Genomic DNA, 17758 nt, shown 5'->3' with positions numbered 1-17758 from the left:
CGTTGCTTCCTGTCCGCCACCCACTTTTCCCCTGACTTCGTCACGCTCTCGGCGCCCCTGAGATGATTCACGTTTCGTGCACGTAACAACGCCCCACCATCTGGGTGTCTGTAGCCCCCCAAAACCCTCCTGCAACTCTGGCAGTCAAGTATCCAAGTATCCATATATCCATACTACCATGTATCCATGCCCATTCCCACCCGCACAGCCGTTCACCTACTTTTCCAGCTCTCTTTGGGCCCACTTCGCCACTCCTCTCTCGTTTTATCGTTATTCTGGCTTTGTGACTTCACCTCACACGCAAATTGTTGGCCAACTTACTGCGGCTGTTGCTGCTGCTACTTCTTGCCGCTTTTTGAGGCTCTACTGCGCACGAGCGGTCCACAATTGAAAAACGATAAATGAGCAAGTACAGGATTTGGCGGGAACATTTCACCAGGGAGGATACAGCATCATATTAGTCACTACTGTTGATTTTCAAACAAAAGATATCTTGGAAATCCTCACCTTTCCTGACAGCAAGCTTATTTTCTAACAAAACGTCTCGTATCATTTCCACAGTAAGCCTCAAGTTTCTTATAATTCTTCGAAGCTATAATGTTGTGATGATGTGTTCTTAAAAACTTACAAAGTACGAGTAAACAAACAATATATAATTTCTACTGAAGCGGTTTGCTTAAATAAAGAAATTATATTGCCGTTTATTTGCAAAATAATGTAAACCGGCGACTTTGAACCTCTGCACTTCATTTTTAGTTTCAAGCTAAAAGTTGTCATTATTGGCCAAATAAAAGATAATATCAGCAAAAAAGATAAACATAAAATATATATCACATAGTATTTAGATGTTTCAAATACCGAATTCTCGGCTTAAATCTTAGTTTGATTTGTATTGTACACTTTTAAACATTCTGTCAAACACAAAAAACACATTTTCTCACTCCTCTCCGAAACCTTCCCTGGTTTTGCCATCAATTTCCAATTTAATAGTCCTTCACTTTTATGGTAACTGCATCCTTGCGCCAAAATTTGCCCCAGTCTCATGAAACTTTAATTTAATTTGCCAAACACTGCAGCAACACTAACACGGAATCCTGGTTTATTGCAGCAGCAGCAGCACGTAGGACGATAGATACACGGAACGATGGCCTACCGCAAGCCCAGCGATCTGGATGGATTCATCCAGCAGATGCCCAAGGCGGACATGCGTGTAAAGGTGCAGCTCGCCGAGGATCTGGTGACATTCCTGAGCGACGAAACAAACTCGATTGTCTGCACGGACATGGGCTTCCTAATCGACGGGTTGATGCCCTGGCTGACGGGCAGCCACTTTAAGATTGCACAAAAGTCCCTGGAAGCATTCTCGGAGCTAATCAAGCGATTGGGCAGCGATTTCAATGCATACACAGCCACCGTTTTGCCACATGTGATTGATCGGTTGGGGGACAGCAGGGACACGGTTCGCGAGAAGGCGCAACTCCTGCTGCGCGACCTCATGGAGCACCGAGTGCTTCCGCCCCAGGCGCTGATCGACAAGCTGGCCACCAGCTGCTTCAAGCACAAGAACGCCAAGGTGCGCGAGGAGTTCCTGCAGACGATAGTGAATGCTCTCCATGAGTACGGCACCCAGCAGCTGAGCGTGCGCGTCTATATTTCACCAGTTTGTGCCCTTCTTGGAGATCCCACGGTGAATGTAAGAGAGGCGGCCATTCAGACGCTGGTTGAGATCTACAAACATGTGGGGGATCGCCTGCGGCCAGACCTACGCCGCATGGATGATGTGCCTGCTTCCAAATTAGCGATGCTGGAACAAAAATTCGATCAGGTCAAGCAAGAGGGTCTATTGCTGCCTTCAGCCCTGAAGAACACCAATGGCAATGGCAACGGAGTGGGCTTGGACGAGGCGGACAACATTGGGGTGAGGGAGAGACCCACCCGGATGATCAAGCGGCCACTGCACTCGGCCGTCTCCTCATCGCTGCGCCCCAAACCCAGTGTAAACGATGTGAGCGGCGATGCCGGCGCTGTTACCATGGAGACCTTCGAGTCAAGCTTTGAGTCGGTCCCGCAGTTAAACATTTTCCATGCCAAGGACATGGACGACATCTACAAGCAAATACTGGTGATCATCAGCGATAAGAACTCGGATTGGGAGAAGCGCGTGGATGCTCTGAAGAAGATCCGTTCGCTGCTTATACTCAGCTACCACTCCCAGCCGCAATTTGTGGCCGTGCAACTAAAGGACCTGTCGTTGAGCTTCCTGGACATCCTCAAAGAGGAACTGCGCTCACAGGTGATCCGCGAGGCGTGCATCACCATCGCCTACATGTCTAAGACACTACGGAATAAACTGGATGCCTTCTGCTGGAGCATTTTGGAGCAGCTGATCAATCTGATCCAAAACAGCGCCAAGGTCATAGCCTCCGCCTCCACGTTGGCTCTTAAGTACATCATTAAGTACACGCACGCTCCGAAGCTGCTCAAGATCTACACGGACACACTTAATCAGTCAAAGTCGAAAGATATTAGATCCACACTCTGTGAGCTGATGGTGCTGCTCTTCGAGGAGTGGCAGACCAAGGCGTTGGAGCGGCATTCCACCATTCTGCGGGATACCTTGAAGAAGTCCATTGGCGATGCGGACAGCGATGCGCGCCGCCATTCCAGGTGTGCTTACTGGGCCTTTTAGGCGGCACTTTCCGGATCTGGCGGATCAGATATATGGCACTTTGGACATAGCTGCCCAGCGAGCTTTAGAAAGAGAACGAGAGGGAGGCGGAGGAGGAGGAGGTGGAAGTGTTGCCCCACCGGAAACGAGACGCACTGTATCCCGCATAGGCCGAACACCAGGAACTCTGCAGAAGCCCACTCCTAGTATGAGATCCATTTCAGCTGTGGACACGGCTGCTGCACAGAGAGCCAAAGCCCGGGCCCAGTACACCCTTTATTCAAGGCAACGGAAGCCGCTGGGGCCCAGCAACTCCAACCAGACAACGGGGACTGGTGCAGCGGCCAGCGGATCACTGCCCAGGCCACGTCTGAATTCCAACAGCGGTTCCACGCCGGCCACCACACCCGGAACGGTTACGCCACGGCCCCGTGGACGAGCCGGTGTCTCTCAGTCACAGCCAGGATCACGTTCCACCTCGCCAAGCACAAAGCTGCGGGATCAGTACGGCGGAATAAGTAGCTATTATCGGGGAGCCACTGGGGCCATACCCAAAAAGGCCTCTGGAATACCCCGAAGCACAGCCAGCTCCAGGGAAACGAGTCCAACTAGGTCAGGCGGTGGCCTGATGAAGCGCAGTATGTACTCGACGGGATCAGGATCGCGAAGGACGCCGGAGAGAAATAATCCGGTCAGGCCTTCGGCGGCAGCTCGACTCTTGGCCCAATCTCGTGAGGCAGAACACACACTAGGCTTCGGAGATGATGGACAGCCGGATTACGTGTCCGGGGACTACATGCGCAGCAGCGGAATGCGGATGGGCAGGAAGCTCCTGGGACGCGATGAGTCCGACGACATAGACTCCGAGGCCAGTTCCGTGTGCTCGGAGCGATCTTGCGACTCCAGCTACACTAGAGGTAATAAGTCGAACTATTCGCTGAGTGGAAGCCACACCCGTTTGGACTGGAGCACGCAGAGGGCGCCTTTCGACGATATTGAAACTATCATTCAGTTCTGCGCCTCGACGCATTGGTCTGAAAGGAAGGATGGACTGATCAGCCTCACACAGTATCTGGCGGATGGCAAGGAGCTTTCGCAGCAGCAGCTCCAGTGTGTTCTGGACATGTTCCGCAAGATGTTCATGGACACGCACACCAAGGTGTACTCTCTGTTCCTGGACACGGTTACTGAGCTAATCCTGGTTCATGCGCCCGAGCTGCACGACTGGCTATTTATCCTGCTGACGCGTCTATTCAACAAACTGGGCACCGATCTCCTCAACTCGATGCACAGCAAGATCTGGAAGACGCTGCAAGTGGTGCACGAGTACTTCCCCACGCAGTTACAGCTTAAGGAGCTATTCAGGATCATTTCGGACTCCACGCAGACGCCAACCACCAAGACACGCCTCGCCATCTTGCGCTTCCTCACGGATCTGGCCAACACGTACTGCAAGAGCAGCGACTTTCCCAGCGACCAGAGCCAGGCCTGCGAACGGACGGTCCTTAAGTTGGCCCAGCTGGCGTCGGACCAGAAGTCGATGGAGCTACGCTCCCAGGCCAGATCCTGCCTGGTGGCCCTGTACAATTTGAACACCCCGCAGATGACTCGGCTATTGGCCAACCTGCCAAAGGGATACCAAGACTCGGCCCGCTCCTGTATCCAGTCAAACATGCGCAGACAGAGCCAAAGTGGCAATTCGGGTGCCAACTCGCCTAGCAGCTCTCCACTGAGCAGTAGCAGTCCCAAGCCGTTGCAGAGTCCCTCGGTGGGTCCTTTTGCCTCGCTCCAGAGCCACCACCAGCTCAGCCTGAGCTCCACTAGTCCCCGCTCGCGGCAGTCATCCGTGGAGCAGGAGCTGCTCTTCTCCTCGGAGCTGGATGCCATCCAGCACAACATCCAGAAGACGTCGGAGGAGATCCGACACTGCTTTGGTGGCCAGTACCAGACGGCGCTGGCGCCCAATGGCTTCAACGGACACCTGCAGTATCACGATCTGGGTCAGCAGGACTCGTGTGCCTCCCTGTCTTCCAACTCCAAGACGCAGTCGTCGGCTAACACAACCCAGTCGAACACGCCGGAGTCGGCCACCATGCGGCTGGACAACCTGGAGCGGGACAGAGCAGGCCAGAATGCCAAATCCCCGCACCCAACAGGGGATGCCAAGGTGCCAACGGTCTCACTAAATATGGCGGAGAACGGGGAACTTATCCTGGCCAGCGACCTGATGGAGAGCGAAGTGGTGCGTGTGGCCCTGACGCTGACAAAGGATCAGCCCGTGGAGCTGCTGCAAACGTCGCTGACGAATCTGGGCATCTGCATCAAGGGCGGAAACTGTGAGCTGCCCAACAAGCACTTTAGATCGATCATGCGCATGCTGCTAAACATTCTGGAGGCGGAGCACACGGACGTGGTCATCGCCGGCCTGCACGTGCTCAGTAAGATAATGCGCAGCAATAAAATGCGCCACAACTGGATGCACTTCCTGGAGCTGATTCTGCTAAAGATCATTCAATGCTATCAGCACAGCAAGGAGGCTTTGCGGGATATCGATTCGATGATACCAAGAATAGCACCATCTCTGCCGCTGGATCTGTCCATCAACATTGTCAACCCGGTGATTGCGACGGGCGAATTTCCAACGAATCTGTGCGCCATCAAGATCCTGCTGGAGGTGACCGAGCATCATGGTTCTGAGATCACGGACGCCCACCTGGACATTGTGTTCCCGAATCTGGCACGATCCGCGGACGACACGCAATCGATGGTGCGCAAGGCGGCAGTGTTCTGCATTGTCAAACTGTATTTCGTGCTGGGCGAGGAGAAGGTCAAACCGAAGCTCTCCGTGCTGAATCCCAGCAAGGTGAGGCTGCTCAACGTGTACATCGAGAAGCAGCGCAACTGCATCAGCGGTGGCGGCGGCGGCAGCTCCACAAAGAACTCGTCGGCGGCATCATCGTCATGATTGCGGGAGCCCTTGCCAGGATTCCTGCACCAGCATCATCACCACAAACAAGACACGGACGCAGCGGCGTCCCTTGGCCTGCGAAGGAAGTGAGGAGCGGCGAACATTTAATGATATATAATACATTAACTAATTATTTATAACTAATTATTACCGATGATCCGATAATTGTGTAACTGTTTGATGCGTATATAAAGCGGATGCAAACGAACCCCAAACAAAAACCCCAAGGGCCATCGCCCTTCTGATGTGAGCAGAAAAACTATTTATACATGTACGGGAACTAAAGCGATACAACCAGCAAATTGTACTAAAATTGTAGCCAACTCCGCACCCCTCACACCACTGTGTACCCCCAATCGCTCAGTTTTATGTGTTTAACCAGCTCTTAACTATTTACTCTGCTTCTGTTTAGTTCTTAAGCCTATATACCGCCCTTTTTTGGAACCACAGACGTATGCTTTTGTACTTTAGTTCCAGGCGCCTTCGTATCCTTATTTCGTTTCCGCTCAACTAAATTCTAATTACTATTATTACTACGATTCTGCTCTTCTTACAACTGAACTATTTTTGTAATTAATTTAAACACACAAACCCACACAAAAAGATAAAAACAATAAACACTTCTAGGTTATGTAATAATATTTATAAATTAATTAAACGAATAAAACAGTTAAACAAAAGTCCCAAAATACAATGATGTAAGCAACAAGTCAGCGTTTTGTTTACCAACATCCTTTGCTAATCGTTTTGCGTGATTTATTTCATAAAATTCAAACTTTCAAATATTTATTTACACACGGACTTAATTATACTAAATACTTGGTTTTCATATTGTTTCGTCCTCGGTTTTTGTTCCTTCATTTTGTTGAAGACATCCAAATAGTTGGCATAAAATGTCAACGCTACAAGGTTTTCTTTGTTTTTTTGTTGGTGAGTAGTTTCTTTACATATTAACTAGTTTTTTGTAATTGCTATTAAACATTTTTGAATGTCGCTCGATGTGTTTGGATTTTTTTCCGTTTTGGTATTTCGGTTGTTTTTGTCTTCATTGATTTGTTCGATTTGCATTTGAAATTTTGTTGGGCCCCTTTGAAACCTGAACTTGGTTGTTTCTCTACAAGTAAATCATACAAATTCGTTACGTTTATTTGTTCACGCACATATATTGGAAATAAATTCAATTAAATTAAGGCACTCAATGCAACAAAGAAATCGATTCGAAAATGAATAAGTTGTTAGTAAATCGATAGAAAATAAATCAATTTTGCCAAGTACAAATTAGTGCGGTGGTTTGAGTGTGTCTCTGTATGGGTGTAATTGTATCTGTGTATATGTGTGTGTCAGTGTCCTAGTCTAAAATGTACTGCATTGCTTTAACATTAACTATCCGGCTTTAGATTACCGTAGCTAATCTTTAATTTGTATTTGTATTGTACATAAACGTAATTCCTAAATTATGGTGTTTTTAATTAAAGATATTTTTCAATGGCACATCTTTTTGCTAAATGTAAGATTTTTGATCCTTTTTTTTTTTTATTTTTTTGGGGGTGATTTCGGAATTTTGTGCCCCGTAAAATGTTTCCAATCGGAAACGGTGCTGTAAACAATTTTGAGTGTTCATTACATTTACGTAGAAGTTGAGAAAAAATGTCTCCTAACTCCTGGAGGCCTCGACAACTTTTAGATCCCTTTACCAACTGCCCAAGTAGCTTGACTATATCTAGAGTTACATATACGAAATGCATTTTTATGTACAGTGGGACAAGATTTCAACTTACATTCTGAATCGATTTAAAACGCTTTCGATTTAAAATACATTGAACTACTTAATTGATTATTCATTTACATGTAGATGGTTTTCTAACAATATTTTGGCTTCTTGTTTCTTTTGTTTTTTTCTTGTGGTAAATTTTGAACGCACTTATTGCCAACAATGCCCCCGACAACAACAACTTTTCGGGGGAATTCATTGTCCAATTTTGACCGAAAAAGGCACACACAGAGAATATCGAATGACAACGACTATGCACGACTACAACAACACTAACCCCTAAGCTATATATGATCCGCTCAACATCGGTCGACCGTATCTAGTAGCCGTTGCAGCGGATTTCCCCGTACCGAGCTCTTGGTCTCCCGGCTCCGTAGGCCGCATATCGCTCATACGCCATGTAGTCCGGCATCTCGTAGCCATAGCCTCGCATTCGATTCCTGGGATAGCCGCCTTGGTTCTGCTCCTCGTAGGGAAAGTAGTTTTGTGTGGGCGTAGCCGGGGGCTCTATGTAGCTTCCAGCTGGATGAGATGGGAAGTTGCTGGGCGAACTGACTAAGTATTCTTCTGTCAATCGCTCCATCAGCGATTCGGGGGTCTGCAGAAATCTCTCGGAGAAACGCCCGATTTCAGTGGATCCGAATGCCTGCAGGAAACCCGGCAAAGGCTTGATGTCCTGCGGGTGTTTTGAGGGATAGTATTAGTAGAGATTTTTGAATTCTAATGTAGTTTTTTGTATTATTCTGTATTTATGAATATGAGTTAATGGTAGTTTTCACTTTACGTTCATCTCTAAAACTACTTTTAAAATATTAATATAATTTTTGTGAAACCAATATTTATTAAATCCTATACAAATATTTTACTGTTAAAAAAACAAGTGTTGGTGGAGGTGTTTTTCAAAAACAATTCACCTATTTCTACTATTATAACTTTTAATCATATAAAACTATATTATTATTACATTATTTTATTTTGGAATAAGTTTCCAATTCAATTAAGTATTGTTTTGTTTAAGTTATTTTTTTTTTTAATAAAATTAATTTATCCTTGAATAATCATATTAATTTATTATTTGAGTTTAAGTCCATTTAGTCTTTGAACCTTTTAACAAATTTTATTATTAGGGATATATTTTTTGTTGAAAATACGTTTTTTTTACTAAAATCAATTCTAATTTAAAATTAATATTGTACTTTACTTACCCTAATTTGTTCCCTAACAACGGGCTCCATGTTCTCGCACTCGCCAGCTTCCTTTTTGGCCGCCTTCCGTTTTGATTTCTTGCTCGGAATGAGATCGCACTCGATGATGCGGTTGTTGCTGCTGACGCAGATGCTGCTGCTGCTGCGATTCCTGCCAGATGTTGCACACCGCTTGAGGTTGCTGGCCTGCTGTTGCAGCTGCAGCTGCTGCTGCTGTTGCTGTTGCAGCAGAGGGGCCAAGGCGGGTGGCACGGTCGCATTCTGGCCAAAACCAATGGGCGAGTTCTGGGGCGCCGGCGGAGTGCGCGGGCGTCGTGGCGTTGGACTCCAGTTGGTCGTCACAGGATTTTGCTGTTGCAAGTGGTAAGGAAAAAAATCGATTTAGTTATTTTCCAAGCCGTTTTGCAGCGGCAAAGTTGTTACGCTCAAGTGGCGGGCACTTGAACAACTTTGAGCTGCCAGTCTCCCCATTGGACTACCCGTTCCCCATTCCCCGCCAGCTGGGTGGCGCGTGCTCGCTGCTGGCAGCTCGTGTTACCAGGCAACCCCCAAAAGAGCCACCTTCTCCTTTTCCGAACCAGCTCCAATCTTACCAGCCAGCCACCGTCAGCCGGGTGAAGTTCAACGTAGCGCCCCAAAAATCAATAGGCGCCCCTTTTTTGTGTACGGCTCGGCTGGAACACCCTGTAAAAAGGCTTCCGGCTGAGGCGCTCTCTGGGAGAGCTTTCACCGTGCTTTCTCCCGTTTCCACCAAACTCCTTCTCAGAGTTTTACAATGAGTAAAGCCGGTCGATGGAGCTAAACGCATTTCGCTTTTGGCCTTTTCTCTATTTTGGCCAGGATGGTGAGGAGTGGCGTTCGTGTGGGCGGCTGTCATTATCAGGCTCTGGTTGCTCGTTTGCTTTGGCCTAATTTATCTCGAAAGGATAAGAGGATGGCCCCCCAGATTGCCTCTTAATTAGACCCCTTATACATCGCTGAGCTGCACGCTGCACCTGCAGTTTTAATTGCAATTTTTCCCGCCCGCCGCTAATTTGATTTCATTCAACACTTACCGCATGTCCTGTCTTCTCGTCGGTCGGCTCGATTATTGGATCACCGTTGGCATCCTGCGGCGTCGTCGGCGCATCGGAGGGTGCTCCTGCCCTTACTCCTGTCTCCTGCTGCAAATTGATTTCCGCACGCTTGGCAACTTCGGGCGGAGTGGGCGGCGCAGGTTTCACCTTATCACTGGCCACTGGTGGCGACGTGGCGCTTATGTCATCTGGAAAACAAGTTGGGAAATAAGTTGGAGGAGGCCACAGAAAGAAAAAATCAATAGGTCTGAAGCGATTTGGCTCCCTGGGTGGAATTTTGCGAATTTCTGGGGCTCTAATTATTTTGTCATGCGTGCAGGCGGCAATCAAGGGTTAAAAACCAGGCCCAGAACAGTGACCATTCGGCGTGGAATCGAAGGGCTTTTTCGCACGCGCTTATCAAATCATTTTTCCCGAGGCCAAATAAAGGAAAGAGAGAGAGAGAGAGGAAAGTCCGGAGAGCGTCATGCACTTGTTGAACGTGGCTGGCACACACTGACACACCCGCTCTCACCCATAGGAATAAAAGAGAGGAGAGAGTGGCGAAAAAGCATCAAAAAGTGTAGCGCACTTCTCGGCGCATGCGACTCAGACTGCAATGTTTACGTATTTCCATCAAGCTTGGCTATATTTTCGGACATGTTGTTGCCATTGTGGCAGTTACTGCAATGCATTTAAAGCTGCAATCAGTTGCGTCGATAAATCAATTATTGTTGCAAAAGGATTTTTAGCATATGCAGGTGATCAACTCGATTTTACGAGTTTAAGCTAATCCTTTCAGTTACAGTAGTATATTATTAAATGTTTAATTTTTTTAATCATAACAAAAAGTATCTTATTTATTTTAATAAAATTTTGTGATATTTAATTTGAATTTATTTTTAACAAGTCCGGTTTTTAAGGTTTTTTTATCTATCAAAAAATTACATTACTGATAAGATTACATTACTTTTTAGAAATACGAGCCTATTATAACAAAGAAAAGTTAATTATAATTGTATATTCAGTCTTTTTGCGGAAATATCCCCTAAATTGAATTCCTTTTTTAACTGCACTTCATTTCACATAACGGACATTGATTTTTGCCTCCATATGGTGGCCAGAATCGGAGGTTGAGGTTGAAGTTGAATTTGAGCCCTGGCTATTGCACCAGGGAGCTGTTCCTATTCCTGTTCCTCTTATTATTTCAGGGTGTCGCTGGTTCCTCCCTTGATTAGTGCACAGGAAAAAATATTGAATGCTTATTTTCAAAACGCAAGGCAAGCTGATATTTAGTAATGTTCGAAACCCGATATTTATTGGAAAATTTATTAAGACACTGTAATACAATAATATATTATTTATATTGACCCTATATTGAAAAATCTTAAACGATCTTTACTTTTTCCTGTGCATGTGTTTGTGGGTGTTCGGGTGTGTTTGCTGTCTGTGTGGGTGGGTTTGACTAACGGTAGTAAGTCGGCAAAAGCAGCGGCAACCACCGCATTACGCTGAAAAGTTCATTTACATGTTGGCTGTGATGACATTTCACGCACACACAGTTGGCAAGAAAGACACCCTTAGATAAGGCTGTGTGGGTGTTTTGTGTGTGAAAGTCAAACGCCCATTGATAACGACGTAGCTTTACAAAAAACCGCCCACAAACACAGGCAAACATGAAATCACACTGGAAATAAAATGTTCTTGATTATACATTTTACAATACAAATCTAACTTTTTATGCCATATCCCTAACGGATTTTAGGTATCTACGATTTTTAAAATGAAAGTATTCTTTCTTTTCTAAAACAAGTCACATTTTCATTGACTGTTTTGATGACTTACGTAAAAAAATTATTTGTTTAGTTTTTAACCAAAAATTCTTTAAATCATTTCCAAATTGAACTAGACAACGACTACTAATTATATTTTTCTGAAACTTGAATCTGATTTATAATTTTTCTAAGTGCACAAAGTTCGTTTGCACTGCAAAATATTCAGAAAAAAGATGTGGGTTCACTTCGCACCTGGTGGGTCATCCACATACACAGTTGACTTATTGATTTGCACACACGACAAAAAAATTAAAAAGCCACACATCACAGGGCAAAGTTGGGGAGTCTCTGGTATTCGCGTGCCTAAATAGACAGCTAATTTTGAAGTCCTGCGAAGCAGCATGACGTAGGCGCCCCAAAGCCACCCGCTCTGCCAACCGCCCACCCATAAAGCAAGCCCTCCTGTCAGGAAACGGAAGTATTTCAGCAGTTAACCAACGCTGATTGGTTGAGTGTTTGAAAAACGTCGGCTTGTCAGGCTTGTGCCTTGTGTAGGCGATTGGAGGGATGGCGGGGAATTGGAATCGGAGGAGCTGGTGGAAAGCCTGACGGACATTGCTTTACGGACGACACTCCGACCACGATGACAACGATGACGGCAACACGAACGGACAGTTCTTGCATTAATTTGCATGCAGAATCAAGCATAAGTAAAATGCGCCACAGTGGTACTGGTGATATTACTAAATTCCAATACCATTTACCTAGGTTTCTTTTAAGAAATAACTTTATTTCTCAAAAGTAAAGAAAAGGTCGATGAAAAATAGGTCTGATTTTATTTTAATTTTTGCCGCCAATGTTTTACTGAATATCTGTATTTTTGGTACAGAAGTGGATCGTTAAAAAATTAATATATTTAAAAACTTCTGTGGACATGTACTCCAAATGCTCCAAATCTCTTTTTCCATTCTAAATTTTCTGGAAACATTTCCCCATATCAATGATATTAAACCGAACATTTACACCCCATTAACCGATCGATCCCATACCTTACCACTGTGTCTTCAATCGTTGATTTCCGCTGAAGTAACTGCCCGTTGGCTGCCGCCCTTGCTGACTTCAATACTTGTTACATAATCTTCCCTGACATATGTTTGCATAAAATTACGAATTCTCCCCCGCGGCCGCGCATAATTGCAAATTAAATAGAGTGTAATGAAGAAACGACAGGCGATGCGATGCGATGCGATAAAAAAGCTGACAACTTACCGGGCATATCGAGCGGAGTGTCCGCCCTCCTGGTCTCCGCCATCGCCGGTGGCTGGAGCTCCTCCTCCTCGTAGTCCCTGCCGTCCGCCGGACAGTGATATGGCACACAGGAGGCGGACTCCACGGACATGTTAACCGGATACTCGCCACTGTAAATGGGCGTGCTCTGACTACTGTCACTTCGCGCCCGAGTGCTGCAATTGCTGATGCCGCTGTCCGTTCCGGTGGCGCTGATCATGGGCGGCGATGTGGTCAACCGCTGGGCGGGGGACTCCGCCACCGCCTCCACTTCGATGTCCGGGTCCTCGAGCTTTGGTGTGGCCACCAGCGGGCGATGCTGCAATTGCTGCTGGGCGAGATGTTGCTGCTGGCTCAGCAATTGCTGCTCGGCGCTGTAGCTGCGAAGTGGTTCCAAATAGCTGGGCGGCAGCACTGTGCGATTTGGAGCCGGCGTGGAGGATCTGCCCGGCGGGGCATAGTGGGGCGTGGGACCCGTGTAGCCACCGAAGCCACGGGACTGGTAGGAGGCGGAAGAACTGTATGGCAAGGGAGGAGGTGGCTCGTAGCCAGGCTGAGATTGCTGCTGGTGCTGCTGGTAGGGATGCGACCTGGGCGGATAGTGCAGCACGCTGGAGGGGATTAGCTGCTGCCCAGCCGGCGTGAACATCCCCTGGTGGTGCTGGCTGTAGTGCGGCGAGGCGTACGGCGCATAGCGGTAGTAGTTGGGCATGTAAGAAGCACTAGAAGACCCGTAGCCATAGCCATAGGGATGGTAGCCGGTGTAACCCGATCTGTAGGGCTGCGGCGGATAGTGCGACATGGTGGTCGTGTGATGTGGATGGTGGGCTAGCTGGTGATGCTGCTGCTGCTGCTGCTGCTGATCGTAGAAGCTGGCTGGATACCGGTCCGACATGGTAGTCCCTTGAATTCGTTACTTATTCCGCAACAACTGGAGGCTAGGAGTCGTCTGCCCCATGCCTTTCCGAGTGGCCACCATATTGCTTATGCCCGGTGTCCTCTTACATGTGGCTATTATTGATTTTCCCTTTTCGGCCAATCGCAAATCCTTCGGCTTCTTGCTTTTGTTGTCCTTGTCTGGCCACGCTTGGCTGCCCTTTATTTATGTTCGAATCAATTTTCGCCACACTTGCAGTTTTCTTATTGTCCTCCTGTGAATGGAGTGCAAAAAAAGAGAGAGCAAAGTGTGTGGGTTTATTATCAGGCAAAAATAGTGTCCTTTGTGTGTGTGCATGTGTGTGTTTCCCCGCTCTTTAATGGCTGGACATTTAATGGCCCTCCGGAAATGGGAATGCCAATGGCGAGATCGTTAAACAGTTGCCCATGGTTGCAAGCAACGAGACAATTGCGTACGGAGGGCCGCAGACAATTCAATTAACATCGGGCCAATAACATTTTATGTGAGGTACATGGTCCTGGGTTTTGTGATGGGTGCAAACTATGTGGTTTCGAGACTACTAATCTGACGGGGATAAAGAGATAAGTAGGGCTTTATTGAACTGCTCACAGGCTCCTTACGACATTTTCTTATTATTATTATTTCACATGAAATGTACATAAATAATGATACAATTGAAGGATCCTTTAAGGTCTAAAATTAATGAAAAATTATAAGTCTTTAATAAAGATGTTTATAACGTAATTATTAAAACTTTTTTAGAATTGATTTATAATAATAAAATATAAAATATGCAAATATATATATTATATTATTATTAAGAAATAATAATAATATGTACAACGTTTACTGATTTTTTTTGTAAAATAAAATAAAATATTAAATATTAAAATTTACCAAAGAGGAATTTACAGGGAAGTGTTGTAAACTTAAACAATATTTTCATAACATTCAAATGATTAAGAATATGCAGAGCAAGTAAGTTTTAAGATTCATATACTTTTGTAATCGTAAATTCCTTTCCCTTTTAAAATTGCCCCTCAGCGTTGTGCATGAAAATGCGAAAACCACAAATGCCTCAATTGTGGATCCTTGAGTTTAACTGAGTGCAATCCTGACATTCCACACATGCTAATGAGAGCCAGCAACTCGCCGAATATCCCACTCATGTTATGATGCACGAAATGCGGCTGCCGACTGAAGATGGCTGGGAAATGGAAAATTCAGGGGGCTGGTAATTGGGGATATGACGGCGGTGGAAGGACCCTGACGTTTGGGTGCATCTCTTGATGGGCCATGCGCAAAATTCCGTTTGTTTTGCACTCACGCACAGGCAGCTGAGGCACCACAACAACGACAACAAACAGCCACTCAACTTATCGAGCGCATCTCCCACACACACACCATTGCCTTCGCATTCAATGAATAACCGCATGCATTTTGGCCGCATGCAAACCGTTAATGAGCCACAAAAGTGCACACATCTGGAGTGGGATTGATAAGGACCAGCGGGTGGATGTAGGATGGGACGGTGGGTGGTTCAAAGTCGTCACCAAGCAACGCCGAATGTCTTCCAACAGCTTCTCTTAGCCACAAAACCACCCGTCACACACCCGGGACATTACATATCAGCACACACAAATACTGTACACAGAGCAAAACAAATTGTATTCGAAAAACACCTTTAATAAACCCATTTAAAGAACTATGATCCCATGCTAAGAATATGTTCTTGACTCCCATTTATATACATTTTTATAAGTTGATAAAAATTTAAATGAATATTTTTAAAAAAGGTGTTAAGCCATTTTTAAATAATTATATTAGCTTTAAAAGCATTTAAACAATGTTGTTTTAACTAAAAAAAGATTTAGTTATTGAAATCGTAATCGAATTAGTGTATTTTGTTACTAAGAGGCATAAATCTATATTCCATACAGTTGTCTTGATCTCATTTTGTGTATTGCTATATTTTCTGTGCACCGCAGTTACTTGTGGGCGTCTGTAAGTTTGTTCTTGACGTGTGCGTTTATTGATTAATAAACTTTTTTTTTCGCAAAAACACCAGAAAAAAGGCGAAAAATAATAATTGAAGGCAATCGGTAGTGGGTGGCCAGCGCGGGAAAGCGTTAGCTGGGGCAACCTTTATTGATTGGAGCGCCCGAGCAAGTGACGTTTTAGATGAGGTGGATGATGATGATGATGATGATGTCCTGGCAGCAAATTAGCAAGTCAGAAGGAGGAGGGGCAGGACAACTCTATTAGCAAAGTCAAACACGGGGGCGGAGTGGATAACATAATCAATGTAAACACAAGTTGGCCAAGAGAGTGAGAGAAAGCGAGCCATTAGCCGGCGAAGAGAGCACGGGAGAGCATTCTCGAGAGAGAGAGAGTGGCGGAGAGAGCTTTCGAGGCCCAAAGGGTTAGGTAAAACAAAAACCATCAGCCATAAATGAAATGAGCCTCGAAATAAGTTAAGTTAAGCAACGCAACTGCAATCGCTGGGGCCCCGAAAAGGTGGCAAGTCTGGGTTCTCTCTCTCCCATTCGCTCTTTGGATCCTGCGACAGGAAACGGAAGTTGAGCACGACGGCAGCCGTGTAAATGGCGTTGGCGATGGATGCTGCCCGCGTATGTATGTGTTGGTGGTGCCTCTTTTTGGGACATTGCGACACAACAGCGACGGCAGCAACAGAACAGCCTCCCACTCGCCGCCACCGTGTATATATAAATCAATAAAAACAGCAGCCCGAGACGGGTTTTCGCCTCAGCTCTTGCACTGTTTCTGTACTTTTCTTTATTTTTGTTTTCCTCCTCTGCGTCCAGCAGCAGCAGTAACCAAAGAAGGAGCAGGAGCAGAAGCACGAGCTGCTGGTGTACACAATCATTACACGGACCCGCGCGCGTCACACGTTGCGTATGTGCAATGTGGCCCGAGCGAAGCGCCCGAATGTATGCAGCGGAATATTGCGATTTTAATTGAGTCTCTGCGTGGAGGAGGATTTCCAATAAATGGGGCAGGACCTCAAGTGCGTGGGCGTATTGTAAAAATATCATAAGGTGTAACAAAATAATATTTTGCAGAAGAATATTTATAGTATTGTTTAATAATTTGTGAGCGAATTTAAGTTTAAGCATCCATACATTAAATAAACTTAAATTACTTAGCTTAAACATAAAAGTCAATATTACAAATTATTAATTTCAGTCTACAAATTATTTTAAAAAAGTAAAAAATAGTTTTACAAGATAAATACAATAAATTAAAGGAGAAGCTTTTAAAAGAACTGTAAAACAAAATAAATAAGTAAGGACAAATAATGATTGCAACCTTTAAAAAATTAATGAATTAACTAAACAAAATAAAAGCATCACCCATTTTTAAAAGTTTTTTGTAAAATAGATTTTCATTCTTTAATTATAAATGTAAAACTCTGTTAAATACTCTTTATACAATATCTTTAATTACCTTGTTTCTGATCGTTAGTTTGTTTAGTTTGGAAACTTTTACACGTCCGTTTAAAATGCCAATATTTATTTTTCACTGTTGCCTTTTTTAAAGTTTAATATTCCGCTTTTGCAATCTATTATTGAATTAAAATGTTTTATTTTTACCTTCCCTTCATTCACTACAGTCGAAAATTAAATTTTCACTAATTGATGCAATTAAAAACCTCGCCTCTGATTTCGAAAACTCTCTCCACGTTTTTCCCATTCGCACATACCACGAAAAGCCGTTAAATTTTAAATTCTAGTGCCCACGAAGAACAGTTCACAATGGTTCACTCGTGAGAGGCACTTTGCCACCGACTTTTCCGATTTTCTCTTCGAGGCTCGCGCGGAAAAATCGAAGAGCGGCCGGACCAAAACGCCAAGTGATCGGAGCACGGCGGCGTTTCTCGGACGGAGGTCTCAGTTCGATGCGGAGTCCGCCGTGTCTTGGGACGCGTTACGTATACGCCGAGTGTGTGGCGCGCGCTAAAGTCCAACGTAGACTGAAATGCGATACGCGGGCGCGCTGCCATTTATACACCGAAGGCCTCCCAAAGCAGAAGAAGCAGAAAAGCTGGCAAAAGACAAGCACCGCAGCAAGGAGCAGACGGAAAAAAAATAAATAGAAAAAAAAACACAG

The 17758-nt window shown here is 45.3% G+C and overlaps 2 protein-coding genes across 3 annotated transcripts; one reads left to right on the top strand and one right to left on the bottom strand.

Annotated features, from left to right (window-relative positions):
• The first annotated feature begins 989 nt into the window (after window positions 1–989).
• Window positions 990–5780, top strand: LOC108048412 (CLIP-associating protein). Its single transcript, XM_017129019.2, is given in 3 exon segments — window positions 990–1005; window positions 1077–2683; window positions 2685–5780. Coding segments are annotated over 2 exon segments (4488 nt in total). The 5' UTR covers window positions 990–1005; window positions 1077–1144; the 3' UTR covers window positions 5634–5780.
• Window positions 5781–6533: 753 nt separating this feature from the next.
• Window positions 6534–17604, bottom strand: LOC108048413 (DNA-directed RNA polymerase II subunit RPB1). 2 transcript variants are annotated; one of them, XM_017129022.2, is made up of 6 exons: window positions 17096–17604; window positions 12712–13880; window positions 9668–9876; window positions 8613–8963; window positions 7685–8083; window positions 6534–6750 (listed from the first exon to the last, which is right to left on the bottom strand). In XM_017129022.2, exons 2-5 carry the CDS (start codon window positions 13622–13624, stop codon window positions 7727–7729), a joined length of 1830 nt encoding a protein of 609 aa, XP_016984511.2. In that variant the 5' UTR covers window positions 13625–13880; window positions 17096–17604; the 3' UTR covers window positions 6534–6750; window positions 7685–7726. The 2 variants fall into 2 exon arrangements, with proteins under 2 accessions (XP_016984511.2, XP_016984510.2); XM_017129021.2 differs by having other exon boundaries at window positions 6703–8083; window positions 17096–17255; window positions 17352–17604.
• Between the last annotated feature and the right edge of the window lie 154 nt (window positions 17605–17758).

Source organism: Drosophila rhopaloa, unplaced genomic scaffold (genome assembly GCF_018152115.1).
Source record: "Drosophila rhopaloa isolate 14029-0021.01 unplaced genomic scaffold, ASM1815211v1 contig_150, whole genome shotgun sequence".
NCBI lineage: Eukaryota > Metazoa > Arthropoda > Insecta > Diptera > Drosophilidae > Drosophila > Drosophila rhopaloa.
This window is presented reverse-complemented; position numbering and strand designations above follow the sequence as displayed.